We start from the raw sequence: 17279 nt of genomic DNA on the forward strand, positions 1-17279 counted from the left end.
TATCTGCCTATAACAGATACGCCACAGTAGTTCCCTGAATGATGAAGACTTTCATTGCTAACAAGTTAAAGGATGGCTCCAGGGGAAGCAGGCCCTTTAATAAAGGTGTTCAGTATTTAATTTCTCGTTGGACATCTTTCAGAAACCAGTTTTTTGAAACAAATACATGGCACTCACTTGTTCATGAAGTATAAAGCAGTGATATAACACTTTCACTGGCCAACTGAAATACTTCATGCAGAAAGCATTTAAGTACTTGTATTTATGTATGTAAAGTCAACTTGATATTATCTAGGGGATTATGGGGGCTGGAACACATTTGTGATGAAAGAGGAAGCACAGCAAAAAGAAATGTATGTGGGTTTGTGCAGAGTCCCCACAGGGCTACAGTTTGTGAACTTAAACATGGCTAAACTGCTGCTGGGCACAGGCTGCTCCCTTAGCACCTCATTTGTGTGGCTCTCCACTGAACTTAAATCAGCTCAGCTCGCTGCCCATGTCAGTGTTAACCCCTAATTGGATACCCAAGAGTTTACTGCAGTAGAATCCTGTTCTGTTTTAGCATGTTTGAGTGCAACATTACACATGTAATGATTCTTCTCTTTTTCTTCTCTCCTCTCCATCCACCAGGAGCTGGTCAAACTCACAATTGAGAAGCAGGAGCATCCCTCTCCCACAAGCCCTGTTAAACCCAGTTTACCAGCATGTAAATCTGACAGGTGGGTCGTTCACAAGCATTTCTTGTGCATGCAAATCTAGTACAGTAGCTTGATGTGAGGCCATTTCTGGTTAATGGTAGTTGGAGTAAAGTCATGAGTTGTTTTCCACAGTGGACATCACTGTGCCTTTTGTAGTCTTATGTGTTGCAGTGGCACTACTTGAAGAGAACAATATGCTATGGTAGGGAAGATACCAAAATCAGGCAATGAAATATCACCTGGCTATGACATGTCCACACAGTATTTTGTGTGTAATTCCAGTTCTACTTGCGGATGTGAATTCTTCCTCCTACTGTGGGTTTCTCTTACTGCATACGATTTAAAATATGTGTTAATGTGTCAGCATGCTGCACTCCAGCTGCACTTTGTGATCTACAGGCTGTATTTTGCTTGTTACAGCCCATCAGAACTTCCCCTTACAGACCGAGAAATGGAGATCCTAAACAAAACAACTAATATGACACAATCAAATGAGCTGCTGACAGACTCTGTGGACGAAGAGGTCGCACCTCCTAAGCCCCCTCTGCCTTGCATTCGTGTGGCAGAAAACAGGTAATGCTGGACTGCCAGCTGGCTGGAAAGTAGCAGTGGCTCTTAGCATTTGTTATATGTTCTTCTCAAAATGGGTATGAGAGGTCATGTTGGGGGTTAGTGATGCTTCTGAATTTCCAGTCCTCCGGTCGTCCTTCCCGTCTCCTGGAATCTGTTGATGACTTTATGTTCTTTCTGTCTTGTTCTGAGCAGTACCCTTCATTGTCTGTGTTTTCCTTTGCTGTTTTCTTTTTTCCCGTGAGGATGGTACAGTGCCTGAGACTTTCCTATGTGAGGCACTGCATAAATGCATTAAAGCTTTTGTTTAAAACTATGTAAATACACACTGTATTGTGTACAGCTCTGTACAGCAGCATCCTGTGCTGCTTTGGTTGCATAATGTGCTGTTGTATCCAGTGGAAAATGCTTTGTTAACCTCAGCTGGCAATTATCAACCTGTTCTGCACGTCCAGGTGGCTCTGCATTGGTTATCAGACTAAGAGTGAAAGGAGTCACTGCTGTGTGAAAGAAGTCTTTTTCTTAGTTGTTCTTACCCAGTTCTATGAGTAACCACATGAAAGTTTCTTTGTTCTATTTTGGAAGGAAGAGAAAACCCCCAGGTTACAGCTTTTTGGTGTGTGTATGGTGTTGTGCTCCTTTAGCACTGGTGCTAATAGATGGTGTGAAAATTCTTATCTTGAGCTCATTTGAAAATGCAGCATCAACAGGACTGTGGCTGGCAGAAAAATACCACATTTCTATGTATTTTATGAATTCTCATGGGTTATATATAAAAAAAATTCCTCTTACATTCCAGGAACAGAGTATTTGTGCTCTTGGGAACCTCACAAACTTGATGATTGCCAGAATTATTTGTCAGTAGAAGCAAAACTGAAATGCACAGTGTTTAAAATCTCAGTGGTTACTACTAATGGGTGTATGATAATGTATCTGAAACTGATTAATGCCAAAACTTGGGTCCGTGCAGCATGAGTGCATGGTGCCAGTCTTGTTGCTTCGAGGTAAAGGGCACAGAGAGTTTTCCTGTCCTGTAAGTTGCTGCAACCTTGAAACCTCTCTCAAACCTGAAAAGTTTGAAGAGGAGAGATGAGAAATTTCTGTGAGCTGAAAACCTTGTTCAGGTCAACCAAAACATTTAATTTGGACTTCTGCCGCTTTTATGTAAAAATAATTGCTGTGCTAATTAGCTTCATTAAAATAATTTTTAAAACAGCAATTATTTTTGTTTCTGAAATACTGTGCCTTCTCCAAGCTTAAACGAAATAAATAAATCTCTGAACAGGACCTTTCCTGTGAGAGTGTTGTTCACTTGGTATTTGTTAGGGTTTGTTGAATAGCTCCATGTCAGCTTTGGGTGTGAGCTTTTTGATCGTGGCAAGGCAGAGGCTATCTGGAAAACAAGGTCTGAAAGTCTTTCTGGTGGTAATGGAAGCTTCTGTACCTGTTGTGTCTTGCAGCCCTCCTCCAGCCTTGCCCCCTAAAAAACGGCAGTCAGCACCTTCCCCAACCAGAGTGGCAGTTGTGGCCCCCATGAGTCGAGCCACCAGTGGATCTAGTTTGCCTGTTGGAATCAACAGACAGGTAATGGCAGAACCCCACTGTGAAATCCAAAGGAAATGTGCTGCAGAGTGTAGCAGGAGCTCAGAGAAACACTGTGACCTGAGCACGTTCCCAGCACGTCCCTGCTTGTCCAGGCAGCCCCATATGGCAGAGTGCTGGGATGGGAGTTCGAGCAGCAGGAACATCATTATAGTGAATAATGCAAAGAATCATGCAGCAGATTGACGTGGGAAGCCTGTTCCAGTGGAACAGTCTAAGCAGTAGTTTAAGCATCTGCTCTGACTGCTGCTGGTGCTTTGGGGAAATTTGTAATTTTTCTGGTAGAGCTACAGAAAACTCGTGACAGTGTGCATTAGTCATACTCTATCACTTGTGCTAACGCGGAGTTTACAAGATTGTAAATAGATGGTTTTGCTTTACACCTTCAGGAACTTACTGAGTCAGCAGTGAGGACTTGAATCATGTTAACGTGTGCCAAAATCAGATCTTGCTCTCAGCCCCCAGAGCTCTGACTTAGGGAGCCTCTGCTGTCAGTTGTCTGACCCAGATAAAGCTGGGGCAGTTTTGCAGTTACTGGTACAGTCTCACTTAGATTGATTTGCAGGGGTGGGAATACGTGCGAGGTTCACTTGCAGGTTGATGAGCTTGAGTTAAGTTTCTGAAATTGAAACGTAGTCATAGGCACCGAAAGCTGACATTAGCAGTATCCTGCTATCACCTATTTACCCTTGGCATACACAAAACTGACCAAATATTTAATAAAGCCCCAATTACTGAATGACAATTCTTGCCTTCTAGTTACCTGGTACCAATCTCAACAGCTGGTGACATCTGCTGTGGATCACAGCGTGCCCTGGCTGCCAGCAGGTGCACACAGGGCTCTCTTTGTGGGTTTGCTCTGCCCTCTGCCCTGTACCCAGTGGGAAGCTTTCTGGCTTCCTGGAGGGCTTGTCTAACTGGGGAGGGCTAGCAGCTCTGCTCCGCTCCCTTCCTAGTTTTCTTAAGAGCATCTGCAAGGTGTATGTTCCTTGAGTTGTATCTTACTACTAGCAAGCTGCCAAGAGTGAGGGTGATTTGTTGTTTTGGTTGTTTGTTTGCTTTTTGCTTCAGGATTTTGATGTTGACTGCTATGCCCAGAGGAGGTTGTCAGGTGGCAGCCACTCCTACGGGGGAGAATCTCCTCGCCTCTCACCGTGCAGCAGCATTGGCAAACTCAGCAAGTCCGATGAGCAGCTCTCTTCTCTGGACCGTGACAGTGGTCAGTGCTCCCGCAACACAAGCTGTGAAACTTTAGGTGAGCCTGGGCTGGGCCAGGGCCACTGCAGGAGCCCCCATCACTGTGGTGTGGGAGCTGTCATTAGCTGTGCTGCAGAAGTAAATGGATTGTGCTTGCAACTGTCATCTTGTAGTTACTGCAGGCAGTTCGATGCAAAATGATATCCTGTCAGATAGGAAAAGCCCAGGGGAACGTGTTTCCCTAGCTAGAGATGATTGTGTTCAAACTCAAATCAGCTCTCAAGTGGAGTGCTTTGTGGGTTTCAGCCTTTTCTGCAGACATCAGTAGCAAATGGCAGCACTGGTAGACTTAAGTAATGTTACCAGGTACCAGGAAAGAAAACAAAAATATAAATGTGCAGTAATCTCTGTCATTTAGTACCTATTGAATGCTTATTTGTTTGCCAGTATAAATAAATAAATATATAAGTTTTAAGCCTGAATTTTACAGAAAGTAGGGCACGATGGTCCCTTCTGCAAGGAAATACCACACTGATTAAATGAAATGATTAGATAACTGGTGGAATAAGATGGGCTGAACAGTAGAAGAGGGAAACTAATGTCTGGTTCTTCTTTCCTCTCTTTTTAACCAGATCAGTCAGATCACTATGACCCAGACTATGAATTCCTGCAGCAGGACCTCTCGAATGCTGACCAGATACCTCAGCAAGTGCCAGGTATCCTCAGCCCATTGCCAGAGTCCCTGGGTGAGTCTGGCTCCCCTTTCCATGGACACACTTTCCAGCTCCCACAGAACAGCTCTTCTCCACTGGAATTCTGCAACGTCTCAGGAGCTGTGCAGCCAACAGAGACCCCTCCAGCTTTACCAGAAAAGAAGAGGAGAAGTGCAGCCTCTCAGACTTCAGACTCAGGCTGCAGGGTCTCATACGAGAGACATCCTTCACAATATGATAACATCTCAGAGGATGATATGCAGAATGCAGGGTCTCTCTCATCAGTACCTTGCACGCCATTTGCTCCTGTGATGCCCTTCCAACAAGGAAACTCTTCAGCACCAGTTGAATTCATTGCTGATTTTACTGCTCCAGATTCGAACAGTGACCCGGAGAAGCCACCTCCTCTGCCAGAGAAGAAAAACAAACACAGTAAGCAAGATCTTGTGTTTGGGTTTTACTTTTACCTTTCCCTTTTCTTCCAGTTGCCATGCTTGTAATGACCTCTAAGTAATGGTGACCCCAAGGTAATACCTTTGATCACATTGAGCTAAGTATTGAAATTACTCATGGTCAGTATCACAGATGTGGAAGGAAAGTGCCAATCCTTTGGTGGACAGGGATTGACTGTTGGAGCCTGGAATGGTCCAGGCCCAGGGGAGGTGGCAACATGCAGCATCTTCATTACTGTGGTGAGAACGTTTTACTTCCGTTTGCACAAGTGTGAAGCTTTGAGACACTTTTCCAAGTTTTCCTGGATCATTTTTCTTTTTCATGTCCATTCTATCTCCCCCGTTATTTATGAATGTTTGCTCAGAAGAAGAGCATGGGGTACTCTCCAAGAGCTCAGAGAAAAGGCAACTTTTATGTCCAATAGAAGGATTGCCAGTGCAGTTATTTGGCAGTGGGAACATAGTCCCCCACATAGCTGTGCAGGACAACACTATTAACCTCCTGTCCAATGCTGCTGTTTTGCTACAGGATCTCATTTCCTGGATGCCTGAGAATTTCCCACATCGTTAAAATGAGCAGCCTCTAAATGCAGACTCTACATCCCCAGCCAGACTCCTGGCACACCAGTGCTGACTGCAATTCAAGCTCATGACCTTATTTTGATTTCCTTAATGTCCATGGTTGAAAACATGCGAAACCTCTTTTAAAGAGGAGCAGACGTACTGATCTGTCAAGGAGGGCTGAGGGCTACGCAGCGGGATGTGTTGTTTTATTAGTCACTGGCTAGCTGTGCAGTTGCATGAGGAGGTAATATATGGCAAGTCTGGGTGAGCAGCATTAAGCTGTACGGCTTGCAGCCCAAGTTGAAGGGCTGATGAAGTGAGGAGCTGAAGGTTCTGAGTTGGCCTTCTGACTCATTCCTGCAGTTAACTGTGCTTTCACTGGGAAAAGGGTGTGAGATCGGTGTTTTGTGCAGCAGGATCCGTGCTCTGTCCATGCCTATGTAGTTTACTATGCCAGACACTTTTTTTTTGTTTTTTTAATAAGTGGAGGAAAGCTTCTCCTCTGCCTCAGTGACCCCCCCCAGAATTGTAACCCTTTGGGATTTTAATCAGATCACCTGAAAGTGAAGCTTAGGGTATAGTAGTCTCTTTCAGCATACCCATACACTGAAAATCACTTGCCCCTCTCTGGTAAGCAAACATTAAAAGATACTGAAAGCAACTAAAAAGAAGCTGAGATGCTGACTTACAGATGATGGAAAGGAGGTAAATGTTGGCATTCACATAGATTTGCTTTTTATGGCTCCTGCTGCTCAGAATACTTGGATTCAGTATGAACTGCAAAGGGATGTAATACAGCAAGGAGTTTCTGTAGCATCAGGCCCCTGTGAGTTTGCAGCTGAATGCTGAGGGCTGCATCCAGGTGATGTTACGGGTGGGGTGGATGTGGGGAAATGCACTTGTGTACATGCAGACAGCTGTAGTAGGGAGAGGTGCTGGGATAGGTCCTGGGTAGGAGGCAGTGTGATGGTTGAAAGAGAGACCTGGCCTATTTACTTTTCTCTTTAAGCCCCATCTCTTTGTTTTCTCCTCCCATGTGAGATGTCAAGGAATTACTTCAAAACAGTTTTAAATTCCAGCTTCTCCTTTGTTCCCATGCACACTTTTAACCTCAGCAGCAAAGCCTCGCATGTGAGCTCCCTTTGATGTCAGGATAGAGTTAACTGTCACCTGGCACTGTCAGAGGCTCTCAGAGGATTATCAGATTGCATTGTTAGGAATGGACAAGGTGATACCTAATGTGTTGACAGCTCTGCGGGTTTGATTAAGCATCCTTGGTGCAAAGCCTGTAGTAGAGTACTTGGGCTAATACCTGACTGCTGCAAATTTTTAATTGCTTTTTTTGACACTAAGGACTTGTTTTATATGCTTTACTCCACAGCGTATGGCATCACAGATCTGTGGTTGTTAGTTTTCCTTTTGTTTTCGACACAAAAAGGGCAGTGAAACCCTGCTTGGGCGGTGTGGTAACACACGTACATCCTCATGTGTAACCACGTGGATGAGGCAGCACTGCTTCCACAGCCCCAGCACACTTCTGAGACCATGAAGAGATGCATGGATTTATTAGGAAGATGCAGAGCTGTTGCAGAGGTGACCTGTTGTAGTCTCTTTGTTGTGGGTCATCTTTTGGTGGTTGTCAGGAAATAATGCAGCAGAGACTTTGTTCTTTTATTAACAATATACAGCGTCCTGCTTGAGTTAACCATGTGTTTTGCTGTGATCTGTGCTGAGGGACCTCCAAGAGTTGACATCTATAATTTAAACGGGAGTGATAAACCTTTTAGACAGGCATGAGTTACTGTTGCTTTACAGTGCTAAGGGCACATTACTCCAGACTTCTGCTTGAGCACCAGCATCGTACTGCTGTACAAGACATGGGCAGGGAGCAGCTTCTGCCATGAAGAGTCTGAAGTCAGAAATAGCAAGATCTTGCCCCAAGCCAGCTTGCAAACCAGCGTTGAGGCACTTATTCACGTTTCCTTCCCTGTCAGTGGGAACAAAATGCAGCCTGGTGCCCTGTAAGCAGCTGGCATTTAACTGCAGGAACCATGCTGAGGGCAGTCTGGGCTTAACCAGCATATAACCCGAGCTCTTTGAAATGCAGCTCTCCTCCCAGAGGTGACAGCAACGACTGGCTTGTTTGACCTTGACTTCTCCAATGAGTTGACATGTGGTGCAGCTTGAGAATTTCCATTACTTTGGCTCTTGCCTATGCACATGGATCTGGTGCTGTTGTGCAGGGCTGGTTGTTCCACAGGCAGCACCAGGAGTTTGGCTCAGACCTGCTATGGTTTTATTCATCAGATACTGCTGTGCCTTATCGACACTGCAGATACACCTTGTTGCTGATAACGTTCCAGGAATCCCTTGCAGACCCCAGGAACTGCTGGTCTGAGGCTGCAGGGCTCCCACATCACTGCTGGCCAAGCTCCTGCTGCAGCATGAACAGCACCTGTGATTTTCACAGAGGCACAGAATTGCAGGGGCTGGAAGGGACCTCTTGAGATCATCTAGTCCACCCCCCTGCCAAAGCAGGCTCCCTAGAGACCATCATGTGGACAGAGCTGATGTGTGCTAGAAATCCCTGAGCAGCTTCAGCTCCTTCAGGAATGACAGGCACAGCACTGTGAGCAGATTGCAGGGAAGGTTCCTCGCTGCAGACAGAGAATTTTTTACTTTTTTTTTTTTTCTCTCCCTCCTTTCACATACTTTCTGTCTTGGTTCAGAGCTGACATAAGCTCCGCATGGTGCTGTGATGGCAGAGGTTCTCTCTCACTCCTCCCTTCTCTCCCAAGGTGCTGTTTAGACCCCGTGTCACCCCACCCTGGCTGCTCACAGGGAAGGCTGCAGCCCCCATCCCTCCCTCTTTGCAGAATTGCTGCAGGCCACGCAGCCTGATCTGAGCTGGTGATGTAATTTCCCATCTGCTTTTTAAATTTCTGCCTCATTAGAAACCACACCAGAGAGTGGGGGGGAAGGGGAGAGCCTTTGCTAACAGCCATCTCAGGAGTGGTCCTGCTGCCTTGCTCTCCTGTTGAAGATTGGCTGCATTTTATTGATGCCTATTTTAATTTGTGCTCTGCCATCCCTGCTGCTGAGCCAGGTTTGTATTTCACCATCCCAACTGGTTTTTGTTTCACCTGAAAACAGATGAAGACAGAGTAGAAGCAGAGACACGCTCACCAGCCCTGGACTAGTTGTAACAAGCGAGGCACAGGAGCTGCCATGCAGTGGGATGCATTAGCCTCATAAAGAGCAGAGATAAAAGAGCTCTTCATTATTCCCTTCCAGATTGAGTTAAGGCTCTCAGCAGCATTCAGGCTCGCTACCTTGAGTTGTAGTAACTCAATTTTTACACAGGCATCTAATGTGTTGTGCTTTTCACCAACACTTCCTAAGCCTGTAGTGCCAAACAAACTTCTGAACCCAGCAACTCACAGCTATTGATCCTGAGGGGTCTTCAGATCTGAGCAGTAAGTGCAGCACAGATTTTGTAGATAACTCTGCACGAAGACTTGGTCTGAATCTAGCAGTGTCAGCTGCATTGTACCAGCTCTGCCAAGCCAAAATTCTTGGCTTTTGTCCTAATAAATTGATGAGCTCTAAAAATGCAGTCTTTTCCCTCGAGCTCTTGTCCTCTGTGCTTCTTCAAGGGCCTCTGTCCTTAGTTCACTTTTGCTACTAGAGGAACGTATTTCATAAGATGTGTTCAGAACTCATCCTGTGAAGCAGCTGTGTGATGCTAAGACATTTTTCAGGGCACAAGCATTAGTGGGAAGACTAGAGTCAACTGTAGATACTTGAAAACTCACAGTGGTTTGGTAATGCTGTATTTTCTGCACCAGCAAACCTTCGACATGATTTTGAATGAGAGAATATTGGCAAAGCGCACGTCTTTTCACTGTTAGGTCTTAGAATTCAAGTGATGCCCCGTGGAAGTGGAGTAAGCTTGGACTTGGCTGTTATGTGAGTGCCAGTAGAAGCAGGTGAGCAGACATCAGCACACACTGACACATGTGCATGCAGATGGAAACTTCTGGCATTCCCCTTTCAAAACGCACCGGGGATGATGCCTGACATCTCTGCGTGGTGCAGGGGAGGCTGGGGGAGGAAGAGGAGCTGGGCTGGTGCAGCTGAAGGTCAGGACTGCAGCAGCCTTGGCAGAGCTGTGCAGGAGCTGGCAGTGCTGTGGGACATGGGCAGCTTGTCCTCTGGCAGTGCAGTGTGGGGTCATGGGATGGGGACAGCAGGTGTTACCGCTCAGGATCAAAACGTAGCAGCTGAGGTTTCCTGAGCTTTTTACTTCTTGATTCCGTTTTCTGGAGGATGGATGTCACTCAATGGGAAGGGGCAGCTGCTTTAGCTCCGTTTCTAAGCAAAGTTTAAAACAGTAGAGGAAATCTGCAAAAAGGTGCAAGTGGCAGGTGCAGAGCGGGGCCTTCCTGCCGGCACGCTGCACGGCTGCATCCTGTTTGCAGGAGGCTGGCCTGCCTCTCTGCACTGGCAGGTGAACAGAGGGTTTTGCCTTGGAGCTAGTGTGGGAACCAGCAAATACTGTGCTGTGATGGCTGTATTTATAGCTCTCACTGAAATCCTCCATTCATTTCGGCGGCACAACTGAAATGCTAGCAGGAGCTGAATAATTGCTGCCTAATGACCAGAGTTACGAAGCCTGACAACTGCATGTTGATCAGGAGGAGGGGTGAATGATCACAGGGTAATTTGTACACGACGGTGTATTTGCAAGTCCCTGGTTAGTTCTTTCTGTGACACTTAAATACAGTTATCTCAGATATGTAACTGAAAGTATTTTTCATCTAAGTACAATTCTGCCCTTTATTAACTCTGGGGTTTTGTAGTAATCTTTCTATGATACTGAATGTCTTTCTCCTGTCACACTAAAATACTGAGCTAATCTTTCATCAGAGCTCCACAAACAGACCTGCATGGGATTTTTTCGAAGATTTTTGAAAGATATTGTAGAGATAACACTTCATCCCACTTAATAATTCCATCAGACCGTGTATCAGAAATGCTTTTGAACCGGCTGTACTCATTTGCAAATTTAAAGATGCTGAGATGCCTTGGAAAAGGAGAGAGCTGAGGGTGTTGGCTTTGAGCTGAGGAAGTAAGAAGTCATGGTCAGTGACACTTCTGAGAGATCAGTCTCTTGTGCCAACAGTGGCATGGAAATAGCTGAGAGAGATGCTCAGTGTTGCAGGTAGCTGTCCTCCAATAAATTTCATCAGCTCTCTAGGATGGAGGAAGCACGATCTCCAGAATGAGAGAGCTTGCAGTCTGTCTGTAGATAGGAGGCTTACTATAGGCACGGGAATTACTTGCTGCTGAGGTTGTGTCCTTTTGCAGGATGATTTGTACCTCCTACAAAGCAGACTGCAGTCATTCCTTCTTTTGGTGGGTTTGAGCATTAGCTGCTGAGCAGTGTTCTCCAGATTGCCATGGGTTATGTGGGTGTGGGGGAGGCTTGGACCAGGGGTGGCTGAATCAGACTCCTTGGGCTGCTGTTAGGAGAGCTCAAAACTGTTGTCAAATTGCACTGTGACAGCTTCCGTTGTGTGCTGAGTTGCATGACAGGACATTGTCTGATTGTTTCTTCCGAGGTGAATGGCAGCTTGCTGTGTGAGTTACCTTGCTGCTCCTGGCCTGGAGCAAAGCCCAGCTGAGAGCAGCGTGGTCGTACACTTATTTTGAGGGCAGGCACTCTCTGAGTGTGACCTTTTTGTGTTGCAGTGATGGCATACATGCAGTTTGTAGAGGACTACTCAGAGCCACAGCCATCCATGTTCTACCAGACCCCACAGAACGAGCACATCTACCAGCAGAAGAACAAGCACCTCATGGAGGTCTATGGCTTCAACGACTCCTTTATCAGCTTAGACCCCTCTCAAGATCTGGCACCCCCTCCTGCTCTTCCACCGAAGCAGAGGCAGCTGGTGAGTGACACCTACAGTGCCCTTCCCAGCTGCTCCTAGGAGCAGCTCTGTTTGTTCCTCCTGTTTCTGACAGGCTGTGGTTGTGGGAGGGGGTCTCACTGATGCTGTTCACGTTGTGTTCCTTGCCATCTTGTTAACGTGTTTTTAGACAGTTTGCATTGTCTGCTTTGAACCCTTCTGTTCCTTTCTAACCCTGCGTTCAGACTCTTCCCTGCAAGCTCTGAAAGTCCTGAAATGCCCTAAAAAATGGGATGTTCAGCTTCCACATGGCATGGCTGAGTCTGTGCCAGACTAGAGACACATGTAATGTCTGTTACTTTGAAGATTTTGACACACTGGGCAGCACCATTTTCAAGAGGTTGCTGCACTGTTGTTCCCAGTGTTGTTTTGCAACTGTTGTCAAGGATGCCACTGATAATAACCATTTAAACATAATCGCTGCTTTTATGGCTCAGTCTTTGCCAGAGCCACAGAACTTTGGAACAGCTCTTATTTAACTCCTGCACGTTTTTTCCTACATTAGTGCCCCGTGTGTGATTCAAGATTGTACCTGTTTTTCACTGTTGCTTTATGCTGGGTTTTGGTTTGTTTGTTTTTGCTTTGTTTATTGTTCCTTCTGTGTGTTCTGGTTTGTGTGTGTGTGTGTGTGTGTGTGTGTGTGTGTTTGAAATTCAATTTTATTTGCATTTAATGAGAATGTTGACTGTCTTCCGAAAAAAGGGAAGTTTATGATTTTCTTTTGACCTTTATGGACTCCTGGCACCTAAAGCCACGTCCGTGAGTGTGTATGCATTGTGTGGTGGGTCGAACATTACAGTGAGTGCTATTTTCAACATGGGGGATGAAGCCCCGAGCTCAGAGATGGCAGCAGCAGTTTTATTTCCAGCTTCACTGGAAGTAGGATTTTGTTCTATAGTTCTTTTTAAGGGTCTTTTTTCTTTTCTCTTTCTTATTTTATTTTATTTAACTCCAATCTTAGGGTTTTGTTTATGTTGTCCTCTAGGTTAACTTTTTAAAGGAATAGTTAATATGTTTTAAAAACGCATCCTTTTTTGCTGATGCTGCCTGACTTAGACTGGCCCTGGCTTTAGCAGGACAGGACCACGTGTGAGCAGAGCCCTGCTCATGCTATCATGATGGCAGCTGTTGCAGTACATCCTCCTGTTACCTGTGCTAAAATTTGGCTGCCCCAGCGTGTTACTTTTTAATCAAATAGGAAAAGCTACACAGAGATCTAATTTGGGAATTCAGGTAACTGCGTTCCTGTGGCACAGGTAGGTGTCCTGACAAGATAAAGTTGCATTGCTGGTGAAGGAAAGTTAAATAAACGGAGTGCTGTGCAGTTTGTCAACTGAAGCAAAGCGTTCCTTCGCTGCCCTTTAATCGTTATGTGGGCAGCCAAGATGTCACTGTTCTGCCTGTTGGGTATCCTCATAGTCTCACACGTTCATGCTGTCAAGATGTTGCCTGCAGTTCCCCTGAAGCAGAGGTTTCTTTAAATGCAGCAGTCCTCTAAAATAACAATTAGGAAAGCCGTTCTTGCAAGTTTCATAGCTTGTACATGCAGTGTTTGTATGTTGTATGCAACAGAGCTGAGAAAGCCTAGATCCAGCTTGGCCTCCCTCAGGCCCTTTGTGTAGTGGAATTCAGGAGAAATTCCTGATAGTATTTGTTATTTACAGTGTAATATCCCCCTCTTGTGCAGATGGTCTGTCATTTTGAATTGGACTGAAAATTTGCTGGACGTCCTATTAGCAGTATCCCAGCAGTACTGTGAAGGCCTACAGGCCACACAACATGGTCTCAAGTTTCCAATCTGCAAATGGACCAAAACCAATAAAACCACAAAAAAAACTGCCATTCTGCAGCAGTCAGCTGCTGCCCAGCTGAAAGAGGCAGCTCCTTGTGGGGCAGCTGCTTGTACCTGCTCCTTTGGGCATCTGCTCCTGGAGAAGAAGGGCAGTGAGGAACAGCATGCCTCCCCTGGCACAGCTGTCCTGGGCTGTTCATTTTTAAGGGATCTGTGAAACAAAGAAGGTTTGAACTGTGATTTTTGACACGCCCCATGAGCTCAGGAAAGGCATGTTGGTGTGTGGCTCTATGAACTGTACGAATAGCAGTTTGCTTAACAAGCCATTATATGCATTGTTTTACAGTTAGCATTTCTTTATTCATAGCCTTTTCTGTGCTTTCTTTCTTTGTTTCTTCTGTCTCTTGCTTTCTCCCCCCTGTTCAGCAGGCCTCCTATGCTGCCTCTTCTTTCCCTTCTGTCTCCTACTGTGTCCAGCAAACTAAAGTGCCCTTCACCCCCGAGGACAGCGGTGCCGCTCAGGGCCTCACTATGTCAGTCTCTAACTCCTTTCTCAACCGGCACAGCTCCTTTCCTGTGCACTCGGTGAGTTGCTCCTGTAACCCTTGTGTGTGTTTGTGTTGGTGATGAGATGCTCGTGTGCAAACCCTGTACTTAAGGCTCCCCGTTCTGGGTTGGGGGGTGGGGGGGTGGGTGGGTTGAAGTCAATTGTTGTAAGCTAGCTGATGAAAGCGGTGTGCAAATCTTACTCACTGAAGGACAGGGAAGATGTGGCTTTCACGTCTGGGCCTCCATGGTACGTTTGTGTTGGGTCTGGGTGCTGGGGCACACTGCTCTGACCTGCATGCCCCCCAGGCTCCCGGTGGCACTGCACAGTCTTTTTGTTCTGCTGCAAAACGCCAGCGATGTGGATGAGCAGATTAAATGCTGCTGTGTGAATCTGGCCTTTGGAGGAATAACGAGATGCCAGCCTTGAAATAGATGGATTTAGCCAAATGCATGGAACAGTAGCTACGGCTCCTTAATTTTTTTTTCCTAGAAAATAGCCTCCGCCACATCATTCATGTCATATTTGCTTGTCTGCATCTCTTCACATCTCCACGGTCCCAAATAAGCTCAGGTCTGCTAACAAATGAGCAGAGTTTCTTCTCCTACAGCACTGGTGAGCAGTCAGAGGATAGAACCACAGGAGGAGCAGAAAATTATGTAAATTGAAATAAGAATCGTCGTACAGCGCTGCTTAAATCTACAATCAGCTGCTTAAATTAAATGGTAGCAACAACAGAGTGTTAATGCAATGAAATTAAATCTAACCATGGGATTCCAGTGGCTCAACAGTGTGGGAAGTGTTTGCATATAAAACTGGTTGTGCTGTGATTGCCTGCATGATGACAGCTGAGAACAGACTATTTTTTTTAACAGCAACCTGGATGTTCTATAAATTACACTGATTTTGGAGAAGATGTTATCAGGCAAGACCAAGGAAAGCTCAGAAGTGCTTCAGTTTAATACTGAATATTTGAAAACTGTCCTCCCACTCCATCACTGCCATCTTCACGTTTCAACATTAACTCACTCTCTAAAAATGAATGACAGTGATGCTGTGTGCTGGGCCCAAAGAAGGAGGTACTCAGGGACAAGTGTGTTACTTCACATGCAGTGAGTGAAAGCTTCTGGCTTCCATGGGTATGAGAGCAAGCAGTGCCACAACCTTGCAAGCAGGGAGGGCTGGGGTGTGCTGAGGTGTGGCACAAATCTGGAAAACAGTTTTAAAATCTGAATTAAGGCAAAAATGGTGAAGCGTACGGTTCTCCATTACACAGAACTGTAAGATCAGATAAAAGCACATCTGGCTTTCTTTTAATTGACAGGCTATAAATATGATTCCATAATGTTCTAAAATTACATGGGCACTTCCACTTTTAGAAGTGTCCTGATTTAAGTGGTTGCTGCATGCTTAACAGTTCTGAACTGTTCTACTCCTGATTCGGACTGCATTATTCTGAATATATTATTTGATGAAATGCTAAAATTGCATTAGGAAATCCTTACTTACTTTTGCAAGGATTTGGTAAAGGGAAGATAAATGGTTGAAATGTGAATAACTGTGAGAACAATTGGGCAGTGCTCTGTCGGGTGGACAAAGAAAGTAACCTGAATTAAAAATGGTGACTTCTCCATTAACGCCTTCAAATAATGATAATCTTATGGTCTAGATTTCGACAGGCAGAAATGCTGTTTTCATTTGACAGCACCTCTTTGTCTGTGAGCTGCAAAATACCAATGTCCTTACATGCTTCAGAGCTGACCCATATAATACTGTAATCATAGTTTATCCCATTTTCCCTATTCCTAATGAGACAGAAATGTGAAACAGCTGTTAAGGCTTGGATCTCTCCCAGAGTGACACCCTGCACTCGTCAGGACCAGAACCCTTCCTGCACTCTGCTCCTGGGCATTGCCTGTAATGACTCTTTCATGCGAGGGATGCTGAGCTGCACTGTGTTGCTGTCATTCTCATGTCTTCATTTGCCCCACTCTCTCACTCAAGCGTGTGCTGCAGTGAGCAGTAAACGTGGTAAGAGCTGAGCATTAGCTATCCACTCCAAGTTTCTATATGCCCACTAATCACACTTCTCCCTTCTTTGTGGGAAATTGTCTCAGTGGTCATAGCTTGTTACTGAGTAGTGGAAGGTCATGAGCGACTGGATCAAATCCTGTAAGTTTGGGAACTTGGGTCTGGCTTTCACCCATTCTGATTCACATCTGGTATCTGTGCCAGCAGGAGTCATGTTCATAGTGTGGGCTGGTACAGTACGAACAGCATCATCTTCCCCACTGTCACACTGTCAAATCTCACACTGCTGGCACAACTGGGTTGTACTGTCAGGACTCATTGTAGGGATTCCCACCTCTTCGGAGAGCAACGTTCTTTTGTTGGACAGTGGGGAAGGAGGTACAGTAGGAAAGCATCCTCCTTGGTAAGTGTTTGCAGTAGTTTGTCTCCAGCAGATCACCTCCCTCCCTTCTTTTTGTGCAGACAGAGCTGCTGTCCTTCCTCTGTTGACTGGAAGTGGCTGGGATGTCCCAGTGGCAGGAGTCAAATCTGCTGGCTTCCTGGCAGCGGGGGAACTCTGCACTGCCAGAAGAAATCAGACAGGAGCTGAGATGCACTGCTATCTCTCTACACGTTTTCCACCAAAGACTGCAGAAAGACTTTCATTCACTCACAGCTAGGAGGTTTTCTTTGCTGAAACAAGGGGTGCACTTGTTCCTCTGAGGCATGAAACCACCGCTAGCAGAAAATTGGCTATATCCTCCATCCTGGAGAAATATCTTACCTTTCTCAAAACGCTGTTCTGTCTTTTTGTTTTCCTTTAAATTAAGAAACATTTCTAGATCCAAATTGGCCACCCAGTTCCAACAGGATTGCAAGTGATTTCCTTATGAAAAGTCCAATTAAACGCTTCTGTTTTCTCTTGTTCCCACACATCTTCAGCAGACTGAGAAAACGCACAGAAAATTCCCAGCAACTGCTTTTCCTTCTTGTGTGTGCCTTAATGTCTGCTCAGGAAACGGAGGGTCAGATAAGTGCTTAAAGATGCTCGCCATCCAGACATGTGCTCTGCATGTTTTCCTGCCCTTCTGTTTGTAGCTCAGTTCCAGTGGCAGCCCAGACTGCAGCTCCAATCTTCACCAGGGGCTGAGTTATTTTG

The 17279-nt window shown here is 45.6% G+C and overlaps 2 protein-coding genes across 9 annotated transcripts in view; one reads left to right on the forward strand and one right to left on the reverse strand.

The window, feature by feature from the left end:
• Window positions 1-17279, reverse strand: part of PRRT1B (proline rich transmembrane protein 1B) — a 77673-nt gene that overhangs the window by 39198 nt on the left and 21196 nt on the right. The window lies entirely within an intron of this gene.
• The window catches only part of RAPGEF1 (Rap guanine nucleotide exchange factor 1), a 73305-nt gene that overhangs the window by 37218 nt on the left and 18808 nt on the right, over window positions 1-17279 (forward strand). For 4 of the 8 annotated variants that reach the window (XM_065737424.1, XM_065737427.1, XM_065737426.1 and 1 more), the window contains exons 5-11: window positions 631-719; window positions 1119-1271; window positions 2729-2852; window positions 3942-4125; window positions 4700-5212; window positions 11551-11753; window positions 13990-14148. In XM_065737424.1, the coding sequence (XP_065593496.1) occupies window positions 631-719; window positions 1119-1271; window positions 2729-2852; window positions 3942-4125; window positions 4700-5212; window positions 11551-11753; window positions 13990-14148 (1425 nt within the window). The remainder of the gene's footprint in view (window positions 1-630; window positions 720-1118; window positions 1272-2728; window positions 2853-3941; window positions 4126-4699; window positions 5213-11550; window positions 11754-13989; window positions 14149-17279) is intronic. The other 4 variants (XM_065737425.1, XM_065737430.1, XM_065737431.1 and 1 more) reach the window with 2 other exon arrangements.

Source organism: Cyrtonyx montezumae, unplaced genomic scaffold, assembly GCF_038088225.1.
Source record: "Cyrtonyx montezumae isolate F1298 unplaced genomic scaffold, pur_monq_1.0 scaffold_20, whole genome shotgun sequence".
Lineage (NCBI taxonomy): Eukaryota > Metazoa > Chordata > Aves > Galliformes > Odontophoridae > Cyrtonyx > Cyrtonyx montezumae.